Genomic DNA, 22,748 nt, shown 5'->3' with positions numbered 1-22,748 from the left:
AAGATAAATTCTCCCATCATTTACAGGAGCCTAGCCTCAGTTTTACATTGATACAGCTCTAACTTCAGTTGAATTATGTGTGCGTAAGCAAAAAAAGCAAAGGGAAAAATCAGATCAGGTTTGGTTTTATTTTTGTCTCCAAAGAGGGAAAATTGGGTGGCTGTTTTAGAAAGTGGGTTTTGATCCTACAAACACATGAGCACCTGGTAAGATACACTGGGAAAACCAGCAGCCAAAAGCGGTCTGCTAAAATGTGCCTGTAAAAATTACATACAAATTGGAGTCTGGTTTTGTGGGGTGGAGTGGTTTTATGTAATTGTGTTGTGTTGTGGTTTAACCCCAGCCAGCAACTAAGCACCACGCAGCCGCTCGCTCGCTCCCCCCCCCCCAGTGGGATGGGGGAGAAAATCAGAAGGAAAAAGGTAAAACTCATGGGTTGAGATAAGAACGGTTTAATAGAAGAGAAAGGAAGAAACTAATAATGTTAATAATAAAATGGCAATAATAATAAAAGTATTGGAATATACAAAATAAGCGATGCACAGTGCAATTGCTCACCACTCACCGACCAATGCCCAGTTAGTTCCCAAGCAGTGATCCCCAGGCCAGCTCCCCGCAGTTTATATACTGGGCATGACATCACATGGTATGGAACACCCCTTTGGCCAGTCTGGGTCAGCTGTGCTGGCTGTGTGCCCTCCCAACTTCTTGTGCCTCTCCAGCCTTCTTGCTGGCTGGGCATCAGAAGCTGAAAAATCCTTGACTTAGTCTAAACATCATTTAGCAACAACTGAAAACATCAGTGTGTTATCAACATTCTTCTCATACTGAACCCAAAACATAACACTATACCAGCCACTAGGAAGAAAATTAACTCTGTCCCAGCCAAAGCCAGGACACATTGCCAATTTGTCCATCTCCTCAAGTGACTTTAGTGACTTAGCCAATATAACCAAATTTGAACAAGGTCTTAATGACAGGAAGATTCTACAGTTTGGAGGGAGGGGGCAGTGGACCCCTAAGCTGCAGAGAAGCAAATACATACTTTCACTGAGGTAAAGGTTATAACATAAATTTTTCCCTTTATGGTCTGGCATGACATACTTTGTATGATAAGCTTATCTACAAAATACAGATCCACCAAAATTCAGGCTTTGATTAGTTCTATTGCTGCTGAGCTGTTGCTCAGTAAATTTAGCCTTTGATTTGCTCTGAAGATAGTACTTCAATGTTTTCTCCATAATTCTGTGGTTTATCTTGCATGTTTTTTTCTCGATGACTCATTAGGTTGTAGCAACTTAATTTTCCCTCCTTATTTTCAAGTAACTGAAGTAAACACTGTTACTTCACTAGAACTGAGATAATTGTTAAGTTGTTATATTGCCCTAGAGATACTTACAAATCTGGGGGGTAGAGGCATGGTCAAAGAGACAAATTTTGACGTGACTAGTATTAAATCTAAGCATTTGCCTCAAAAGAGGAAAACAAAAAAGCCCGCCATGTGAAAGTATCTGCCTGCTAATAATATGTATATCACATGATTGCCTGGGCATAGGTTTAGAAGATATACTTCCTGCTACACGTAGGCAGTTCGTTATATCGGCACCTGCAGGAGTTATCACTGCTTTTATGTCAAACTTTCAATTTCATCACCTTCAATCATCAGAAGCACATTAATAAACAATGTTGAAATAAGTAGTAACCATCACAAAGTGAACCACCACTCAGCATGAAGACAAAGCTAAATCCCTGTAGTGTTAAAATTAAACGGAACTTACCTTAATGAAACTGACCTCGTTATATTGTTTCTGAAACAGCAGTGTCACTGTTTGGAAACTGTTCATAGGAAGTTAATTATTGTAGGAAATGCAATTGATTTAGACATTTGTGCATATTGGAATGTTTCCTGTTCCTGCTGAATCACAAAGTCCCTAGCAAAACAAATATTATTTATGTTTATTTTTTGTTCATCATTAGAAGTTTGATTAAATTGTATTCAATAGATACAGTAGTGAAAAAAACTACTATCTGTTCCTAGCATTCACCATGTCTGCTAGATGACTCTTCTTTACCTGTGGAAAAAAGGCCTAAATGTGTTTCATTTGTTTGTTCAACACTTTCCTGGCTGTAGTCTGTGGTGTCATATAATATAGTTTAGGTTTGTTTTGGAATGCGAGCAGTGAAGCAGCCTTTACTATTAAGCAAGTCAGCTGCTGCTGTAGCTGGAAGCTGTATAGACAGAATAGCAGGATTAGTTTCTTAATAACAAGGAAGGAATATACAGATGATGATTAATCAGATGTGCAATATTTAATTTGTTAACCTGTGGCTCGTGATTTGATATCTCATTTTGTGTGCATTAGATCTAATCATAAACTTTCTTTTGAAGCAGAAAGGACAAATTTTTTTCCTGGTAAAGCCCATATAATTATGTTTAATTAGTTTAAAAGAAAAAGTTCAAGGCTGGCTTGAACTGAAAATTCACTCACAGCATATAAAACAAAAATCAGATTTGATTTTTTGTTTTAGAAGGACATGTGTGTACACATGTATACATTACTTACACATACATGGGAGAGAAAAGAGATGGGATTTTCATCTTACTTCTGGTATTAATGTTTAATGTGACACTTACAAAAGTACATTTTTGCTTGTGCCTGTCTTAGGGAATTTAGAAGTTAGTACCGAAAAAGTAAGATATATTTTTGCCTCTGATGGTGGAATCTGAAGTGAGAGTCAAAGTTGTGATTCTTTTGCTGTCAGTACTGGTCAGATGTCCTGCCAATATTTCTTTTTTTTCTCTCATCCCCCATTATTTCATGGTTATCATGAGCACAAGTTATTCCAGGAGCTCAAACAGTGAAGTTCAATACAAGGGTACTTAAGATCTCTCTTTGGATGTCCCAGCTAGACTCATGTGAGGTCCCTTTTTCACAGCTGAGTGTTTTAACTGAAAACTCATTAAAACTCCTACATTTAAAATAATACTACAGCTTAAGTCCAGCATTCGGAAGTGAGGTTTTATAAAGTTGGGCTTTTAAGTCTGCTATCACAGAATTGCTGCCCTGGTGGTGAGATAGGTTGCACAGGAAAACACCTCACTGGACTTCTACCGTGTTGTTTTAGAGATTAGGATGTGCATAGTGAGTGAAATAGAAAACAACATAAATAAAAGAATATGACTTCATGGTTTAAGGCAATTTGATGCTCTCTGATTAAAGTGTTGTTGTGGTTTAACCCCAGCCGGCAACCAATAACCACGGAGCCACTCACTCCTCAATCACCTCCCTCACAGTGGGATGGGGGAGAGAATCAGGAGGGTGAAAGTCAGAAAACTTGTGGGCTGAGATAAGGACAGTTTAATAGGTGAAGCAAAAGCCGTGCAAGCAAAGCAAAACAAGGAATTCACTCAGTACTTGCCATCAGCAGGCAGGTGTTCAGCCATCTCCAGGAAAGCCGGGCTCCATCACGCGTAATGGTTAAACGCCATAACTCCAAATGACCCCCCCTTCCTTCTTCTTCCCCCAGCTTTATATGCTGAGCATGATGTCATATGGTATGGGATATCGCTTTGGTCAGTTGGGGTCAGCTGTCCCGGCTGTGTCCCCTCCCAACTTCTTGTGCACCCCCAGCCTTCTCGCTGGTGGGGTGGGGTGAAAAGCAAAAAAGGCCTGGACTCTGTGTAAGCACTGCTCAGCAGTAACGAAAACATCCCTATATTATCAACACTTTTCAACACAAATCCAAAACATAGCTCCATACCAGCTACTATGAAGAAAATTAACTCTATTCCAGCCAAAACTGGCACAAGTGTGTTTTACTTTACTTTAGACTCTTATCAGAGTTGCTGAATGGTTCTAGGTAGCTGGCTACCTTTGTGAAGTCTGATTTCCTGATCTGTTTTCCTAGTCTTTGAGGATGGACAGAACAAACAACTGAAGCTAAGTCTTGAGTATACACAGCTCCTACTGAAACTGACTGGAAATGTGTCTTAAACCTAAGAACGAAATATAATGCTAAGTACGTGTAAAATCACATTTTGAGATGTTTATAGGTGGACACCCAAAATGAATGGATGCTAAACGACAGTTCTGGCTGTAATCTCTAGTAGCAGTAATTATGGACCTTAATTTCATAGGAGACGCTGTGATAATGAAGTAATGTAGTATAAGTGTTTCATAAACATAGATGGTGGAATCGAAATGTTAAGAGAAGTCTTTCTGTTCAGTTAAAACACACATTCAGGAGTGCTTGGAGGGGGATTCTTTGAATGAGGCTAAATATAAATATGTAGTGGTGGCCTATTGATTGAGGAGATTTCTTTGTAAGAAACATTAACATCATAATCCATACAAAATGGGAGCTGAATTAAGTTTACACATAATTCTGCTATTTATTATTTGTTGGATGCCTAACACATCTTTTAATTATTTTCAGTTGTTGTATGCTATATTTGCACATGAGTGCGTGCACACAAACACAGAGACAGATAAAAACTTATGCACAACGTATTTATTACACTGCTGGAAATATTTTGCTAGGTTGTAGCTGAATGCATGAATTGAGAAACTGAAATGTCTGTTAAGTGTTGCATATTTTGCTGTTTACTTGTGAGTTTCTGTGAAAAGCTCATTACAATAAAAATGTACTGAACTAGGCTTTTTGTATCTGGGATAGCAATTTCTGATTGATATAAGTGCCTCATCTCTCTTTTGTTTCCTTCTTAAAAAAAAGGAAGGGAGGGGGAAATGTGAAGGGAGGCCTTCTTGTGGGATAAGTGTTGAAAGGAAGAGGAAAGGAGAATCAGCATGTAGGCAGGTCCTTGATTTTTCAGGTAAAGAAGTAGTGTATTTCTGTGATAGTATTACATGGCAAACCTATGGCAGCAGAGTCAACCAATAAGACTTAATGTATTTTTATGCCAGCACGTGTAGTCATGAGTTACATTCCTGTCTAAAATCAGTTTGTCATAAGTTACCTTTGCTCGTTTGTCTGTGTTTGTAAGAAAAGAGAGGACTTCAATTTGGTAGGTGGTTAAAATATATTAGGTTGATGGAGAAAGGATGAAGCTTGAAACAGAAGAAAAATTCACTTTCCAGTATTGATGTGGGATGCCTACAATGAAGTGTTAGAGACATTTTTAGATTAAGGCCAGACATAGGAGAAAATCTTTAGATGTTTTCAGGCTTGGGATTCATGTTTGGTGCTCAGAGATTATATAAGATCCCTTAAATAGAGTACAAAAATAAGAGAAAAGAGACTGAATTAAACCTTGGAAGAAAATGCTACTGAAAGGTATTAAAAGCAATATTTACAGTTAGAGAAGTATAATTAGGAAGATTCAAAATTGCAGAGGATTTTCATATTGTTTCAACACTGAAAGATCCTGCTCAAAGTTGTAAATAAAAGATGAGCCTTTGATTTGGTTAGAATAAGGTTATTCATAATCCTTACAAAAGCATCTTCATTCAGCACAGTAAGGAAAGGAGCATCAGATCTAAGCAAAAAAATTGCAACTGGTATGGTCTTTTCCTAAGCAGGAAAAGAATGTAACAGGCATGGAAAGAAGCCATTTTAAATTGAGTGTTTCAGTGTCCACTGTTTGACAGTTGGTTTATGTTCTCTGGTTCTTAAAGTTATAGAGGGACTTTCCCTAGGTTATCTTCTGTAATGTAAAAGACTACTTATTAATGAAGAACTGCAAAAAATGCTTATAATATCATTAACATGTCTGAAGGAATGAAAAGTAGGGATTGTATTAGTACAGGAAGAGTTCAGAGAAATGATGAAGTCATAGCACAAATATAAAACACATCAAAAATGATTTTTTTTATTATTATTGTTGTTATTATTGGCAAAATGTATTCCTTTTTTATAATTTTCATGTCTTTTTTTTTAAACTAAAGCATGATGATGCTTAAACAATTTGAAGATAGCAGAACTACTTTTTAATAAACATAGTCTCATATATGTCATTTTGTGAGAAGACATGTATTTACAATTATGTACTGCATGAAATGGAAATTTGAGATGGAACTGGCATACTGTGTGCCTGAGATACAAATGTGTTCAATATATCTGAATGAGCACAGCAAAGTCCTATGTAGTAAAACCATTGTGTTTATGGCTCATTATTTAGCAGTAGCTGATAAATATATTTTATTGTAACAACATGATTGGTGCTTGTGAGGAACTTATTACTGGTCAAGAAGGAAAGGAAAGAATAGGGCAATTAGGAAACCGCAACCAGCTTGGATTTTGCGTCTCAGGTTCTGATTTGTTGGTGAAGAACACGGGTCTGTAACAAAATGTAATCCTTAGTGAAGATTCTTTCATCTTCTTTCATACTTTCTCTTACCTTTAACACTCTCTTTCCCAGTTACGAACTCCTTTAACCTAGTGATTTTATAAACTATGCTTGGACTCTCAAAACATTTGTACATTGAAACATTTTGACAGTTGAAGAAAACAAAGAAAGAATGAATTAAAAACAAAGAAAGTGCATTTACATTGCAATAGTAGTAAAAGCCTTTCTTAGACATAGAAGAAAACAGCTAATTATTTTATTTTTTAACCTTTTTTTTCCATCTTTTTTTAGCTCTGTAAGCTGCTTAGAAATGCCCTGAGAGTGGATACAGTTCCTGTTCTTCAAACATGTCAGTTTGGCTATGCTATAAGAGCGCATCACTTAGGGCACAGTGATGGTGACCAAGAATCTCTAAAGCAGCTTAACCCTTTTCATTTCCTTATATCTATGCCTCCTTTCCCCAGCGCCTCAAATCTCTTCAAAAAGAAAACAGCCTTATGTAATATTTTTTAGTTCTCGGGAACCTTTCTAGTACTTTCATCAAGCAACAGATTAACTCAGTATGATAGGACTTGCATGAAAAATAATAGCAGACTAGAAGCCATTTTAAAGTTGTTTTGGTCTGTTATGTCAAACTATGTCCAGTGTCACTTCAAATAAATAGATACTAGATTTTGTTCACTTCTGTAATGTGTTTCCATGCCTTTCTCCCCTTCTTTACTACCAGCAATGTTATCTTATGTATGCCTGTTAGAATGAGCTTAGTAGCTTCATCTAGGAGCCAAAGAAGGCAAAGAAAATTAAACTTGATTTTGATAAATGTTTATTTGGAAGGCATTTGTTCATGACGGCACAGTCTGGAAGGTGATACTTGCAGCCCCATTTCCATATCTTCATCAAGAAGATAGTTCTTCAACTGAAGTACACATTTTCTGGTATGACTCTTAACATATTGCATAAACATTACCTGAGATTTAAGATGAGACGAAGTCATAGCTGGAGTACATGTCATAGCTGAGGCCCGTTTCATTTGGACCCTGATTTCAGCACTTCTGAAAAGGCAAAGCACTAACTATTTTTGACAGATGTACATGCTGAACGGAAGCACATCCTAAGACAGAAACATGCAGTCTCAGAATACACTCCATTTTATTCAGAGGTAATTAGGAAACCCAGAGTCAGCTATGAAAACTTGTCTCTTAATACAGCCATAATAAGATGGAGACAAGAGTGGAAGGACCAACGTACTGGCTCCGTGTCAGATCAGACATGCTCAAGAACAGGAGACTTCCAATACAAGCATTCACACCAACTGAGCTGCAGCAATACATAAATAAACCTTGCAGTATCAGTCCCCTGTCAAGAGAGGGCTGCTTGCTAGATTTTTGGTCTTAATCCCTCCGTTCTGGTTATTTCCTCGTAAGACATAATTTTGTCAGAAGGCTGCCGTAGTGGCTTTGTGTTTGAAATCCTGTTCAGTCTGATTCCTGACAAAAGTCTGGAATGCCAGTGACAGACTGGGGAGCCTATTGGAACTTTCTCAGTGAAACTGCACAGGCATTATGACACAAATACATATTCTGGAGATGAGAATTCTCAGACACCACCAGGGTGTTATTGTCTTTTTTCTAAAATGCAGTAAAATGAGTTTTCACATATGTATCTTAACAGATACATATTCAAGCTCTATGGACAGGCTTACTATGGTTGAACTTCCCATCTATCTCATAACTTGATCCTGCAGCACCATGGCTAGATACTTCATCCAGACTGGAAATTGTTATGTCCAACAGCGTAGTGGTGTGCTCTGTAAGGACCATGGACAGCGACTGCTCGCTGCAAGTTGGGGAAGTCATGCTCTAGCGATGAAAAAAAAGGACTGCTTTTATACATGGATAGTTCAACACCTTTGGGATTCTACACAGACCTTGGTGGTCAACATACTAAACTGTTTTATTAACCTTAAACCAGTCTGGTCTTTTATTGAGATCAGGTGAGGTTCAGCTCACGGTTTGCAACGAAGTCACCAATGTTACAATTTTATTTGTTTGTATGACTGTTTTCCAAAACACTGTTCTGTAAAAGAATTTTCATAGAGTAGAACTGCCATAGTAATTAAGTTTGAACTTACTGGAATATGCCTGTGCATTGTTTCATTCTGAAGATGTTGGTCTTGACAGCGATCACTTCCTCCAGAACAGAATAAACTGTAGGTTTTTGTAGCCAATCATCTGTTACTGTATTACGTAGAGGGAAGCATCCTAGTAGCTTGCACATAAGAAGTGCATGTAAGTATCCTTTCTGAAACCAACCTAATCAGTCAGCTTCCCTGACACTGCACTGCTAGACTTCAGTTATTTCAACAAGAGCAAGTTGTTCATTCAGCCATGTCTTCTTCTAGCCATACCCAGGCATTCTAAAGGCCAGGGTGTCTCATCTCACAAAAGGCCAAACAAGTAACATGGTGCATCTTGCTGGTGTTCCTTTCCCACTGAGTATCTTCAGACAAGAAACATCCTTCAGCTCTTCCAGCTAGTACAAGACAGCTGTAAAGCAAGCAACATGAGATTGTGCTTTGATGTTTGCTGGATGTTGCTTTGCAGAGAGCAAGTGTTAATCAGAAACAACACAAATCTGCTCTTTGCTAGTTACCTGTAGTGAATTCTGCACTACTTCTTAAAAATGTGCTGCTTACAAATTTATTGGAATCTCCCTGGGGATCCACAAGCAAAGCTGAAAAAAGTTGGTCCCAAATAATATGGGACCTCCATTCAATGTGTGGCGTTTAGGGAACAGTTGCATACATTGAGTAGTCAGGAAGCTTCAATTGTTCCCTTTCACATCTGCACACATCTTTTCTGCTTTGTAAATACTCTGAGTTGTGTCAAGATGCCAAGAAATTGACAGAAGACTTCAGCCTACTGTTTGTGCCAAGCATATGGAGATCCTGGGCAGATATGTAGGCTTCATGGATGTCTTCTGAACTTAAGGTGTAGAGATTTCATTTCATTTTCTCAAACACAGTTACTTAAGGTAAAGATCACAGTTTCAGACCAGCTACATTTCAGACCATTTTCACTCTCTGAAGCACACCCTTTTTCATGCATTCATACAGTTCCTAAATATTCTTAACTGTTGTGTTTACAACACCCCTGCTTAATGAAAGCACTAATAGGACGAGCTCAACTTGGAAAATATCTCATCTATAGCCACTGATGGTGATGTACTCAAACCACCTTACTCTGTACTCCACTGCTTGAAAGTTCCTCATGTATCTTATGAACATGGGCTCAGTGCTAGGAGAAAACCAAAACTGATCAGCCTTCTTGGAGTTGAGTCCCTGATTAATAGTTCCCATAAAGACTACTGGAATTTTCTGTGAAAGCACCTTGTTCTAGAAATTGTTCCCTGTCCTTCTGTTGTTTTTAAGTTAGATTCCCCTGTTCTCTTTTCTTCTTGTCCTTCACTAAGTCCTATCCCTTAGCAGTTTCTTTCATAATAAGAGAAGCTAATTTGAGACAGGTAAACTGAAGCACTTTTTTGTTTGTTTGTTTTTAAATCAACAAGCAATATCTATTTTAGAGAGTGAGTTAATTATTCTGTGGCTACCATTGCATGATAGAGGTAGAATGCAATGTCTTTGGCTGAAGCAGGAATCTGGCAAACTTTGTTCAAATAGAATGAGCATATGAGTTGTGAGTTGGAGCTGAAACCTTTATACAAACTGTAGCATGTTGTTCTTTTTGTGACCAAGAATTACAAGTAAATTGATCAGACTGTTGATAAAGAACTAGGAAAGAGTGAACTGGGCAAAGATTACTAAAGTGGCTTTTAAAAGGTCTGTAGTTTAAAATAGCACCAGGCTTGCCTTACACAGTTACATTAGACAGAACACTGCTTTTACCATTCAGACCTCTCCATTGGAAATGATTGCGTATAGAGAAGTCAGTGGGCTTTGCTAATCTGTGGGTCTCCAGCCATGGATAACCCCAAAACATTTGTACATATGGACTTTGTTTAATTTTTAAAATGGTGCAAAAATACAGATAAGGCCAATGGAAAGTATTTTAATACCGAGTGTTTCCTAAATGAAGGAAATTCCAGATGTGTCACTACATCAGCACCAATTCTTGGATGCTTTAAGTAGAGACTGCTGAACCTGATTAATGTAATTATAAACTTTTCTCAGAATAAATGTGGTTTGTATCCAAAACTTCTATTGTTTCATACCTTTTGAATATTTGGATTTGTTCTGAATCAGGAGTTGGACTAGTTGAATGACTGTATTAGGATTATGAAGCATTCTAGCTTCACAATTGTATTTGAAGCAAATAATTCATATTTGTTATATAGCTTAACAATTTTCTCTCTTATCTAATTTGCTTTGTTCATTTCATTGAAATTGGCCCTGTTACTTGCGTAATTATTTTCTGACAGATGATTTCATCAGGGATATTTCTTTTCCAAGGACAAGGAATGGAATCCTACTCAAAATCATTGAACTAGGACTGTTTATAAACATGACAGATCCTCTTAGGGTCATTTCCAAAAGTCTTAGTTTCTTCTGTCCCAGGCTGCAAGTGCTGGTTTCTTGTTCTGAATGGGGGTTTTTTGGTGAAAGCTTCCTTACTTATAGTTTTGCTTTTCTAAAAAATGTCTTATATAGCCTGTCATAAAATAATACAAATTCTTAATAATGAACGATTTGTACTTAAAACGAAATAGAGTATACCTACTTGCATTAAATCTTAAAGCATATTGGATGTCCCTTTCCATTCAAATGGTGCAGTTGTGTTTAACAGAACTGATAATAGTTTCAGGCAGGGGAGGTATTTGGTTAATAAATTCTAACAAGCTGGGTACCTGCTGGTTAGCAGAGAACCCCAGGAGAGGGATATACTTGTCATGATGTCATCACTTTATTTAATCCTGCAAAAAGAATTCAGCATTGACTTCATCAGGACCTGTTTGGATGGTTTGAATGTTTTGTGAAGAAAGCTGTGGTTCTGGAATTTGCATACCTAATTTTTGTTTGTCTGCTTTGAGCTATTGTTTTGCAATTTACTGAAATGCTTGTTGGTGTCTAAGAAAGCTATAGTGATAACTCCATTGCTAGCAAGCAGCTTGAGAAAATACTGTTCCCTGCATTGCCAGATGATACTGTGACTAAGGGATGTTACTATTTGGAGGAAGAGGAGGAACAGGACCCAGACTGAATTAATAAATGAAAATTTAATGGATCACTCTGTTTTACTATTGTGTCTTCTTTCTACAGTATGTTGTATGGAATCTGTTTGCAAATGTGAAAGCTAGTTTTCTTACAGCCTAAGTTTCTGATGCGATGACGTATTTCAAAGAAATATATTTTGAAATGCATCATCACTATCCTATTTTCTTTTTAAGTGAAGAAATTGATAAAACTATAGAACTTTTACCTTTTTGTTTTATAAAAATAGTATTTGTCTGCAGTAAGCTGGCAAATCCAGATAATTCCATCATAAATATTCTTTTACCAAAATTTGCACACTTTTTTCTTTTTCTTTTTTTTTTTGCCCTCGTTCCCAAGAACATCTGTGCAGAGGTGATGATTTTTTGATGCCAGAGTGTCAGGTAAAAGTGGACATTTATATGTAAATTAAAGTTGATAAAGATTTGACATTATCTTTTCAAACCAGAGACTTGGCTCATTCGATCCCCAAGGCTGAAACAGTTCCCTCTTACACTGCTTTTGACAATGACTGTTTGAATAACTTTGTTACATTATACTTTGCTGAAGCTTTCTAAAACTACATGATCTGTTATAATTTTTTTTTCCCTCCTTTCCTCTTATCTTTTCTCTTTTCTGTACAGGTGATTTCTATTCACTCCTTTCCAAGCTGCTAGGAGAAAGGGAAGATGTTGTGCATGTGCATAAGCATAACCCTACAGAAAAGGCAGAGTCAGATTTTGTAGCTGAGATTGCTAATGTAGTCCAAAAGAAGGATCTTGCCAGACAGATCACAAATCATGAGAGGGACAATACTATTCTTGTCAGAGACAGAATTCACAAATTTCACAGACTAGAGTCTACCTTGAGGCCACCAGAGAACAGACATTTCTCTTTACGACAGCCTAAACATGGTGAGGGAAGCTGGGAAAAAGGACATACAGGAGGTGGGTTAGGGGTTAATTTTATACAATGAAATGCAATGTAAGAGCTGTGATCCACATTAGCAAAATCTGAAGGGAATATCAATTGATGCTTGGAAGTATTTTACGTGACAATTTTCCTAATTATGGAAATATTCTCCCCCTATTTTAGAGGTATTTCAGTGGGGTTCTTTCCCTCTCTATGTGTGAAGAAAGAATGTATACCAATGGCCCAATACCACTGCTTTTTGGAACACAGAGTATTTTGTCTACTCTCAAGACATTTACTTAATGATCTGATATCAACTATGCTAAAACAAGGTAAAGACAGGATATAGTAGTCACAGGAAGTGAAGAATTTTCCTAATACAAGTAACTACTATAACATGGTCACTGGGATAATTGATGCATTTTATGAGTTTCCTGATTACCTTGGTTTGTCAGATACAGGATTTTATAAAATTTATTGCTGTAATTCTTTTGGATGTTTTTTCTCTCATTCAGAAAGAGTGGTAGTTAATCCTGAAAAATTCTCAAGAAGTAAAATTTTCTGCATATTTATTTCAAATTGGGCTTGGCTATCCAAATATTCTTGGACAGGCTGTTTTATTGTACTGGGATTATAATTTGTTCCCTTCAGGTTTCTATGACAGCAGAAACCATGGAAGTGTTGTGTTTGTTTTACTTGCATTTTGGTCTCTGTGATATTGATTGTGCTTAGTCTTACTTGCTAATGTGGAAAGCCAGATAATGCAGCATGTGACAAGTATCTCATAAAAGAAACTGGTATGCATGAAAGTCATCTGTATGTGTAAGCTGTAGCAGCACATGCTTGCTTTTATGTTGCAACCAGCCAGCTTGATGTTTCCAAGTGCTGTTGTGCACAAATATACATCATTCATCATCCATTTGATTTTTATTTCAGTTCAAAATGTTAACATGTATTATCTCCGCTTATGTGAGATTCTGTTATAGTATTCAAATTAAGCAAAATTCTGAGTTTGTATTTAACAGAAAACCAAAGATGAGGACTTTCCAATGTTATGTTATGCTAGTCAGTTAAATGAGAGCCTAAGTTATTCGTATAGTGGCAAAAAACAGGTGGGATGTTACCACGTGCCTGACATCAGTGTAAATCATAATTCCATAAGTGACACTGGAATTAAATGCTTGGAAGAGTAATGTGCGTAACATTTCTGCAAAACCAGTTTGTTTAGTTCAGACTAATAGCATGTGGTGTGTAGAGGGGATGAAAGAAATTTCCTTTCTGTTTTAACTGATCCAGAGGAGGGAGTGTCAGTGAACTGAATAAATGGCTTAGTTGGCACACCATATGGCATGAATTCTAACTACAGAAAGCATTTGCTCAGTTACTTTAGTAGCTGTATATTCATTTGGGGGGAATTTGGTGGTGGAGGACTAATTAATAAATGGATTTCAAATGATGCAATTTTGAGTTACAGCAAAAAGGAAAACTGAAATGTTCTTAATTAGCATTGATTTTTTTTTTATTTAATGTTTGTCATACTGCTAACTATGGAAATTCTGAACTGCAGAAGCTGTCAGCGCCATCTTTTGGCAAAAGAACTTATATAGCAGTAAAACCTTTAAGCACATGTTTAGTTTCTGTTTGGGAAGTATTTATGTATTAGAAGAACAAAACCTTCCATAACAGAATTTTCCTCTTCAGAGTAAGAAGTGGAACATAAAGTGTTTTAACTTGTCTGGGGTTAGTAAAAAAATTTGCACCCTTCATAAAATTCTTTACTGTATTGAATTTAAAAAATTCTCAGTATTTCTTAGGACAAGACTCTGGTTGCTGTTAAATTAATTTCATTTAACTGTTTAAAAATTATTGGAATTAAAATAGTTTAATATTTTTAGTCTTGCAAGTATTCCAGTTTTAAACACGTAACTGGCCTGAAATAGCAAGTGACCAATAATAAGGTTATTATGAATGTTACATTCATAACTTTACACTACTGCTCTTCCTGCACTGTTGTTATCTTGTTACCCCGAGACTGGTCACTAATCAGTCAGCTCGTTCAGCATCACTGCAACCAGTAAAATTATACCTCCTAATTGAGGCAAACACTGTAATTTTTCAATTTTTAATACTCCTTTGTGCAGTGCTTACTTATATTTGTCAAGATTTAAATGATTACTCTGATGGCAGGGAGTAAATGCAACATGATTAAAATTTGTAATGTAAAAGCTAGCAAGGGATTTCTGGACAGTAAATACCAATTTTGGCAATAAATAAGGTGTTATTCTTTCACTTTTAGAGAGATTAGATGCTGATTTGCATGTTCTAAATCTATGTAATTGTTTATAGTTTTACTGATTAAAGGAATGACTCTAAATTACAAGGTAGAAGATCTGGTACTTAGTTTAGAAATCTCATTTACAACAAAACTGGTGATTATGTATTTTTTTAAAAAGTAATTGTAAATTAATTTAATGGGGAAAAGTAATTTTCTTTGGTTTCCTGTCTAACTGATCCATGGGCCACTTAGTTTTGTAGGGAATTAATAATCAGTCTAGATAAATGAAGTCTAAATTTAGTAAGTTTTTGTAAAAAGCTAGTTGCACTAAGATAAACCTATACCAAAGGACTTTCAGTATGAGACTTGCAAAGGGAAAAGAAAAGATAACAATAATAAACCAATTTTGGAAAAGCATGAGAAAATGTAAAGGTTGTATAGAGGCTGAAGTTCTTCTGATTAGACTGTATTTCACTGTACATTAATTTTATTGTTTTGGTCTATCAGAAATCTTTTATTCCTTTAAGTCTAGCTTAAATATTTTGTATTTTATAGTGCATGCCTTTTGAGAAACTGAATTTCACAGAGGCCTAAATTTAGGCTTTCTAGGTTTAGCCTTTTAATTTTTCTAGCTTTTATGCAAAAGGCTGAGAGGCCAACGGGCACTGTAACATTAAACATACATAAGGTTTCTGCAAGTTAACTTAGACTGATATAGAATGAGCAAGTGAGGAAGCAGACACTGGATTTCCATACTTTTATTCCTTTCAAAATTCTAACATCCATGAATATACCTGGTACTGCACATGCTGTGACCAACTGAACTGTACAGAAGTATGAATATGTATAATTTTTTTCATAACAGCTTCTCTTTTAGCTTGGAACATTCGTTCAGCTAAATTTGCGACAGAGTAGAATTTCTTGTTTTAGAAGTTTCTGATTACTGTCTTGGATTCACTGCAGTTGCTGATTGCCTTAGGTTTGTCTTAAGTTTGTGTTAGCCTGAAGAGTTTCTCTGTCACCTTCTCTAGCTATGGTATCTAAAACTACAAAGGTAAAATATCTCTTAGTCTGTGGTAGGGGTTTTCAGCACTGGTTTTATCTTTCCCCTATGTAGGTTGTAGAAAATGGCTGTCCCTCCACCCCATTCTTGCTGTTACTCCTCAGACTACGTTTCTTTCAAGTGAAATGGAAGGGGGAGTAGGGGGTATGCTTATCAGAACAGCTGGGTTGCACAGGTGACCTGAAGATTTTGGACATTGTTTCCCTCTTCATTTTTCCTTTCATTAGAAGATCACTTCCAGCTGAACCCTCTCAAACTCCTTGGGTGCTGTGTGTTAAGGTCTGTGATCTGCCTTGTGTCAAAGTATTGATGCCCTGGCACTTTGTGAAAGAGGGTATGTGTTTCACCTGCCTAGATGGTACTCCAGTGATTGGTGTTTAGGATCACAGGAAAACACACAAACTTTGGGTGAACTGAAAGTTGCGAAGTACAGCATAATGCTGTCAAACACATTGAATACTCGTGAAACAGCTCCAGTTTCACATAGCTGTAAAGAAATTGCTTTCTATTCACCTTCAGTTTGCCTATACATACCTATGTTCAAAGTCTGCATGTTAGAATTACCTGAATTATGCTGAACAAATTAATTTCTGAAAGGAAGGAGTGATGGATTTCCTAACATATAGAAGGCATTTTAGGATTTGTGGGTTTTTGGTTTTGGTTTTTTTTTTTTAAATCAGAATTGGTGATATTTGTCTTGCCATTATATTTTTTATTTTTCGGAATATAGTTCAATTGTCTCTTAATACTGCCAGAGCAACCCAGACCAACATCTTCCAAATAGCATTAAGCACTCTATTTGTGAGAAATTAATCCTGTAGCTAATGCTCTGCAACTTTTTCAAGTTTTGGACTGTTCATGCCTTTAATCAGTTTAAGTCTATTTCTACATAAAACAGAGATTGAATGATACATCTTTTTATATTTTTAATTTTAATCTTTAAGTTGAAACTAAATTTGTCTCCCTTAGTTGAGGAGTTTTACGATTTAAGACAAACACAAGAAGTATCCAATTTTTTAGTAGTGGTTCACTTGCTAAATCCTGTGTTGTTGATCTAGTGTGAAAATCAGATTTGTGTTACTCAAAAAATATCCAGTATTTAATCTTAAAAACAGTTGTGTTACGGCATAAACAATGACAAATATTCTACCCTTCTTCATCTCTTTCATCAGATTTAGACATCTATTTCCCATTCATGCCTATAATACTTGGATTGAAATGTGAACATTATCCAGAACTAATGCATATGTTGGCTGAAAGAAATGTCATAGGCAAACTTCACAGAATTACTGTTTTATTTGCTTCTTGTTGCTGTTTTTCTTCCTTCCCTGTATTTTTTTCTTAGTGTTAAAAGCTTTTTTGAAAAAAAGTCACGAATCAGCCACTTCTGATATGTAGTTGGTTTAGTGATTCATAGTCTTTGTTACGCATTTTTAAATAAAACACAGGTTAATATTTACATTTGCCTGCTGATTTTGGATAATAGTTGTATATTTCTGTAATCTTTCAATATAGAAAGTATTCACAGAGCTCCTAAAAATTCTAGAGTCTGTCTACCTGTATCCTTACAAGATGGAGAAAAGAATGGAGTCAAAAGCAGCTTTGAAGTTTCTGTCATCCTATATGTAGCAGGATGCCAGTGCTTGTGCATGCTTTACTATAATAAAATGTGTGGAATTAAATTGCAATGCATTAATGGAAGTACTGCATGTAAGAAAATGTCCATGTAATTCTCAGCAGTCTGTATCAAGTGCCAGTTAACCATATTTTTTTATAAATATGCTACCTGAATGTCTGTCTTTTGTTTATTTGTTTCTTTGGTCAGATTTCCACATAGAAGAGGCTGTGGAGTGGCCTGGATTAGACCTCAAACTAGGCCAAGTTTCTGGGTTGGCTCTGGACCCTGAAAATAACCTAGTTATCTTCCACAGAGGTGATCATGTTTGGGATGAAAAGTAAGTAGATAACTCTGCTGAATGGCATGTTAGAAGGTCAAATTGGTGTGTGCTGTTTGTATATCTTCTCAAGAAAAGACAAGACAGATTGCAGTTCCTTTTCCATTTCAAATTCAGTTCTTTGGCTGAATGTGCCTTTGGGAGACTCAGAATGGAAGTGGTGACTGACAGTTCAAGATGATGGGGTTACTAGGTCTTTAGACAGTAAGAATGTGTCTCCAGAGAAAAAGAACATAGTACATTAGGTCCTTAAACTGTATGACCGTGTTAGTATGCTATTCACTGAGATTAATTATCCCTGCTTCTCAATGTTTCTAGCAGAACTAATTAGCCTGGGAGAATGATGTTTTAGTATGGTGTACTACTATTAGCACCTAGGTTTAAGGCGTGCTAAGCTAGCTCCAGTGTATCTTCATTCTTTTTTGTGTTTACATCCACTGAACAAAATTGGATTGTTACAAGGCACTCTCTCAAAACAGGCTTTGTTTTACTCATTTGATAAAATTTACTATATTGAATAAAATTTACTATATTTAGTGTCACTCAAACCAAAAAAAAAGTCCAACTTTATAATGGCCATTTTTCTAGTGTTTGTAAAGTAATATACTCAAAGGTATATTATTTTAAGAACAGAACATGCCAAATAAAGTAGTGTCCTTATTTGTACAGTCTCCTTATGCCTTTGAACTTTAAAATAGTATGTCTAACTGTTTAGATGGACACTTTGGAAAAAAATCCATGAACTTTTTGACAAAACAGTGGGAGGAAATAGTATCTACCTGTAAAAGAATATTATGTAGTAACCTTTCTATAATGTGCTTTTTTAGTCTTCTTTCTAAGCATCTGTTCTCCATGTATATAACTATAAGGCTAAACAGTAGGGTTTTTTTCAAGTCCTGATGAATTCATTTTAAGATAACATAGTTTCTGAAAATTAGAGGGGGGAGTTTTCTCAACCTTATAATGACAAATTATGCTTAGAATACTGTTTTATGAAGGCAAGTAAGTTCTTTGGGTTTTTAGCTAAATAACAATGCAGCAGATAAGGCAGTCATTTATGTCTTGTGCATTGTATCAGGGATCTCTCCAGCTCAAGTGTATATAAATACAGACCATAAAATTTGAAAGGATGATGCATGCTGCAACTTGTATTACTCAAACTTAAAGTAAAAGCTGATATTCATTTACTTTTTTTCATCCTCCTACACATGAACATAAGTGCTGTTCTTTGTATCATTGAAGAAAGAACTGAAAAAATATTTGAAAATAGGCTGGCAGTTGTATTCATTTCTTACTTCTGAAATGTGTATTTGTAAGTGTCTGGCAACTCAGTTATACCCACAATGCAGAGCACAAAACTGCAGTTTGAGACCAAGCAGTATTTGGAGAGCCTCCAGATCTTAAACAAAACAGGAAAACGTTAACGTTCCCTAAAATAGCAAGTGAGCATAATGAATCAACCATGTTGAGAGACAAATTGAACTTCAATTTTCTTATGATGTGGGTGCAGAAGATTGGAGCTGTGGTCTGGAATCCATATACCTACCAGCTGTGCTGTGTAACACTACAGGTTCACTTAACTCATCCCTGTCTTTGATAGCAGATGTTGTTCATATCCTGAGTATTTCCAGCCTGTGATTATCAGACTTCCCAGAAAAATGCTTTGTCTTATATTTAGTATTAGTAGTGTTAATCTGTACATCACCCCTGTGTGGGAGCTTGCCATATTTGCCATCATGTGGAGATGGAAATTGAAACAAAGTGAAACTGCCTGGGCTTGTAAATATGATCGGAAGCATTCAGTCCCAGATATGTAACCAAGATGTAAGACAAGCTGCTGTTAACTGAAGCTCGTATGGGCCTTCCATAAAGACAACTACGCATGAAATCCTAATTCATTTCAGAAGGATTTTGTTCACAAGTTTTGGGTTGTTGGGTTTTTTTCTTCTTGTGGAACACGGTTAATCAATGTATAGGAAAGACAGTGTTGGTAGGAACCCTTAAATCAGACAGGCTAAAACTTCTGTAGGCCTGTGTATGTAGAGTATTGTGACTTTAAAACAATATATTTGGAAAACATGCCTGTGGTTAAGCTATTGTTCCATATTTGTGGCACAGAGAAGAGGCACACAGATGTGTGCTCAGCCAGTCAGCCTTCCTTTTTTATCTTTGGGTATGTCATGGGCGTATGAAATAGTCTGGGGACCCTTTCATGGGTTGTGCTGTAAAGGAAGGATTGTATGTGTTCTCATTTTTCAATAAAAAGGAATAAAAAAATGAGTATTTGAGAGAGGTTTGTCATGACTATTGTATGCTGGAGGGATAAGAATTTATCAGACTTTCAAGTTAATGTTTATCATTAGCTGCAAATACACAGTTAATTGAGTATAATATTCCTTACGAAATCATAAACATGATGAATCAATCAAGCCTGAAAGCCCAGAATTTATTTTCTCTGTTTCAATGCTTCACCAGCATAGTATAGAAAAAAATTAAACAAAAATTATCTGTGCTGTTAGGCAATGCACAAATGTTTCCAATGCGTTATTAATATATGCCATAAAAGCTGGATCCTCATTCAACTAAACGTGGCAGGATGAATGGACTGCGCTGTTTTATAAGACAACTTCAGTCTGCTTTAGAATGCAAAAGCAGTTATGCAGTGACAAGCCCTATAATACACTAGTGGCTTTTCAGTGGCTGTAGCATTCCTTCTGTGCATGATTTAAAAAAAAAAAAATCCTTTTAAATAAGTCAGGTTCTTCTACCACATTGTTGTCTCAGTTTCAGAACAGTCTTCGCTATAGGGAATGTATGCTGTTCAGAATGAAAAAAATTAGAACTATTCAGCTGCCTAAGCAATGAATCAGCTGGAAGTTATTTTGCATTTTGTGATGAAAAATGTATACTATTCATGCAATTTATAAAAGACATAATAAAGAATATAAACTGCATTCTTGTTACTTCATTCTTAACAAGCTAGGCAGGTTAATTTAGGCTGAGCACAGTACCACAATGGTGATGGATATTGATCAAGAATAGAGCTCAGGATTGTGCCTTCAGGGGTTATGAGATCAGGTGGTCTGTCTAAATTTAACGTGTAGCCCACGAGAAGGATGTGAAATTTAGCAATAAATTGTTTGTATTAGTGTGAAGTTGCCAGCTGAAAAGTAGAAAAATAGCTGTGGATTTACATTGGGGTTTGAAATCAGAAGTAGTGACATGTGCAGCATATTTTAATTGTCCTTTGATATCAAACTGCAGAACCTATTAGAAAACCATGCTGCAGAGCAACATGACATATAATAGCAAGGTGTTCAGTTGTTTTGTTTGGTTGGTTTTGGTCTTGCTTCTTTTAAGCGAGCAGTAGTAAGCATTGTTAGTGTCCTTATTTATCAGTTGAAACAAAGGAACATTGACTACCTGGGAAATTGGTCTCAAATGCTGGGAAGGAAACTAAGTTGTCTAGATAGTGAGTTTTCCAGAGATACAATCTTTTTTTCTGTAGGTTTTTTGGTACAATACCTACCATCACTAAGATTCACTTCTGTGATTAGCTGTGCTGGTTAATAATAACATTAATGATATTAGTTCAGTCTGTCCAGTGTTGGTTCTCCAGTTGTGGTCATCCATACCTAGAGCAAGTAAGTCCTTAGGAGTATTAGACTCATTTTTAAATAAAACTGCTTAAAACCAAATTTTGTTCAAAATACTTTACACTCTATTTACCTTCACTAAATGCTGAACATATATTTCAACAGGTGAGAGTAATAGCCAACTTCTCCATAGGGGTACAGACAACTATATTTTTTATTTCTTAAGCATATGATAATTTTATGCCTCGTAAATGTCTTCTAGAAAGCTAATCCCAGTTCTTAATGTCTGAAATAGTGACATGTTTAAATGTCATTTATTAATATATTCCACATACCCTGAAAATTGAGTGTAGAGTTCTTGGGGTAGGAGAAATACACGTCATATCCTACAGTCTCAAGCTGTGCAAGCACACTCAGAAAAGGATAAGAACCTTAAGACCTGAATCTTACAGTAGTAAGCTCTGGCAAAATATTGAATTGTGTTTGAAAAAAAGAAAAAAGACACACAAACATGCACACACTGCCTTAGACAGTATGAAGTATACCTGTTTTTACTGGCAATTATGACCTGGTGTTTAGCTATATTTTTACTTAGGCTGCATTGTTTGATTTCCCATTTCTGATTTGCCATAGCAAAGAAGAGAAAAAAAAAAAGGAAGAGGTTTTTTTCTTGCTTGCTTTAGGATTATCTTAATTGTTGCTGTGTTAATTTGGTGCTCCTTTAGTTTGGAAGTCATAACTTCAGTAGGAAATGCAGACATCCAACACTGTAACTCTTACGATCATACAGTCATGCAATAAGCCTTACTTAAAGAAAAAAAAGAAACCAGTAACCCCACACTGGAATTAAACTACAAAGCTTGGCTTTTAGTTGCATGTGTGTTGTTCATCAGTGGAACCTTCTAATGCTGGCTTTCTATTCCACTATTTTTGTGTAGTTCTTTTGATAGCAAATTTGTTTATCAGCAAAGAGGACTCGGACCAATTGAACAGAACACAATTCTTGTCCTGAATCCAAGTAATGCAAAACTGCTTCATTCCATGGGCAAAAGTCTGTAAGTTATTTTTGCTTTTATTGAACTAACATTTCTGTATATTTTACTCCAGAAAGTCCCCAAACCCGTTTTCATGTATGTTTTGTATTGCACTGTGTAATTGTAGCCACTGAGTTTATTTAAACAATAAATAAATAATTACAAAATCAACAACTAATAAAAGTAATTTGCCATCTTTACCACCTCTGCTTTCTAGCAATTCATACAATTTCATCTACTAGCCAGATTAACAGAAATGCAGAGCTCATGAGTATTGTATATTGTCCTTAAAGATACCAAATATTAGCCTGAGTGAGACACCAGAGATCAACTGAATTTCAGAGCTGAGACACACTTATCAAGAAAATTCTATTCTGTAAAGCTATCTTTTTCATTAAAT

At 36.1% G+C, this 22,748-nt stretch overlaps 1 protein-coding gene across 10 annotated transcripts in view; it reads left to right on the top strand.

Moving 5' to 3' along the window:
- The window catches only part of PAM (peptidylglycine alpha-amidating monooxygenase), a 154,415-nt gene that overhangs the window by 118,927 nt on the left and 12,740 nt on the right, over positions 1–22,748 (top strand). For 7 of the 10 annotated variants that reach the window (XM_052779054.1, XM_052779051.1, XM_052779052.1 and 4 more), the window contains 3 exons: positions 12,158–12,460; positions 17,589–17,718; positions 22,253–22,369. In XM_052779054.1, coding sequence (XP_052635014.1) covers positions 12,158–12,460; positions 17,589–17,718; positions 22,253–22,369 — 550 coding nt within the window. The remainder of the gene's footprint in view (positions 1–12,157; positions 12,461–17,588; positions 17,719–22,252; positions 22,370–22,748) is intronic. The other 3 variants (XM_052779057.1, XM_052779056.1, XM_052779055.1) reach the window with 1 other exon arrangement.

The sequence above is a fragment of the Harpia harpyja genome, chromosome Z (assembly GCF_026419915.1).
Source record: "Harpia harpyja isolate bHarHar1 chromosome Z, bHarHar1 primary haplotype, whole genome shotgun sequence".
Lineage (NCBI taxonomy): Eukaryota > Metazoa > Chordata > Aves > Accipitriformes > Accipitridae > Harpia > Harpia harpyja.
Note: the sequence above shows the minus strand (reverse complement) of the source record. Positions and strands in the feature narration are given on the sequence as shown.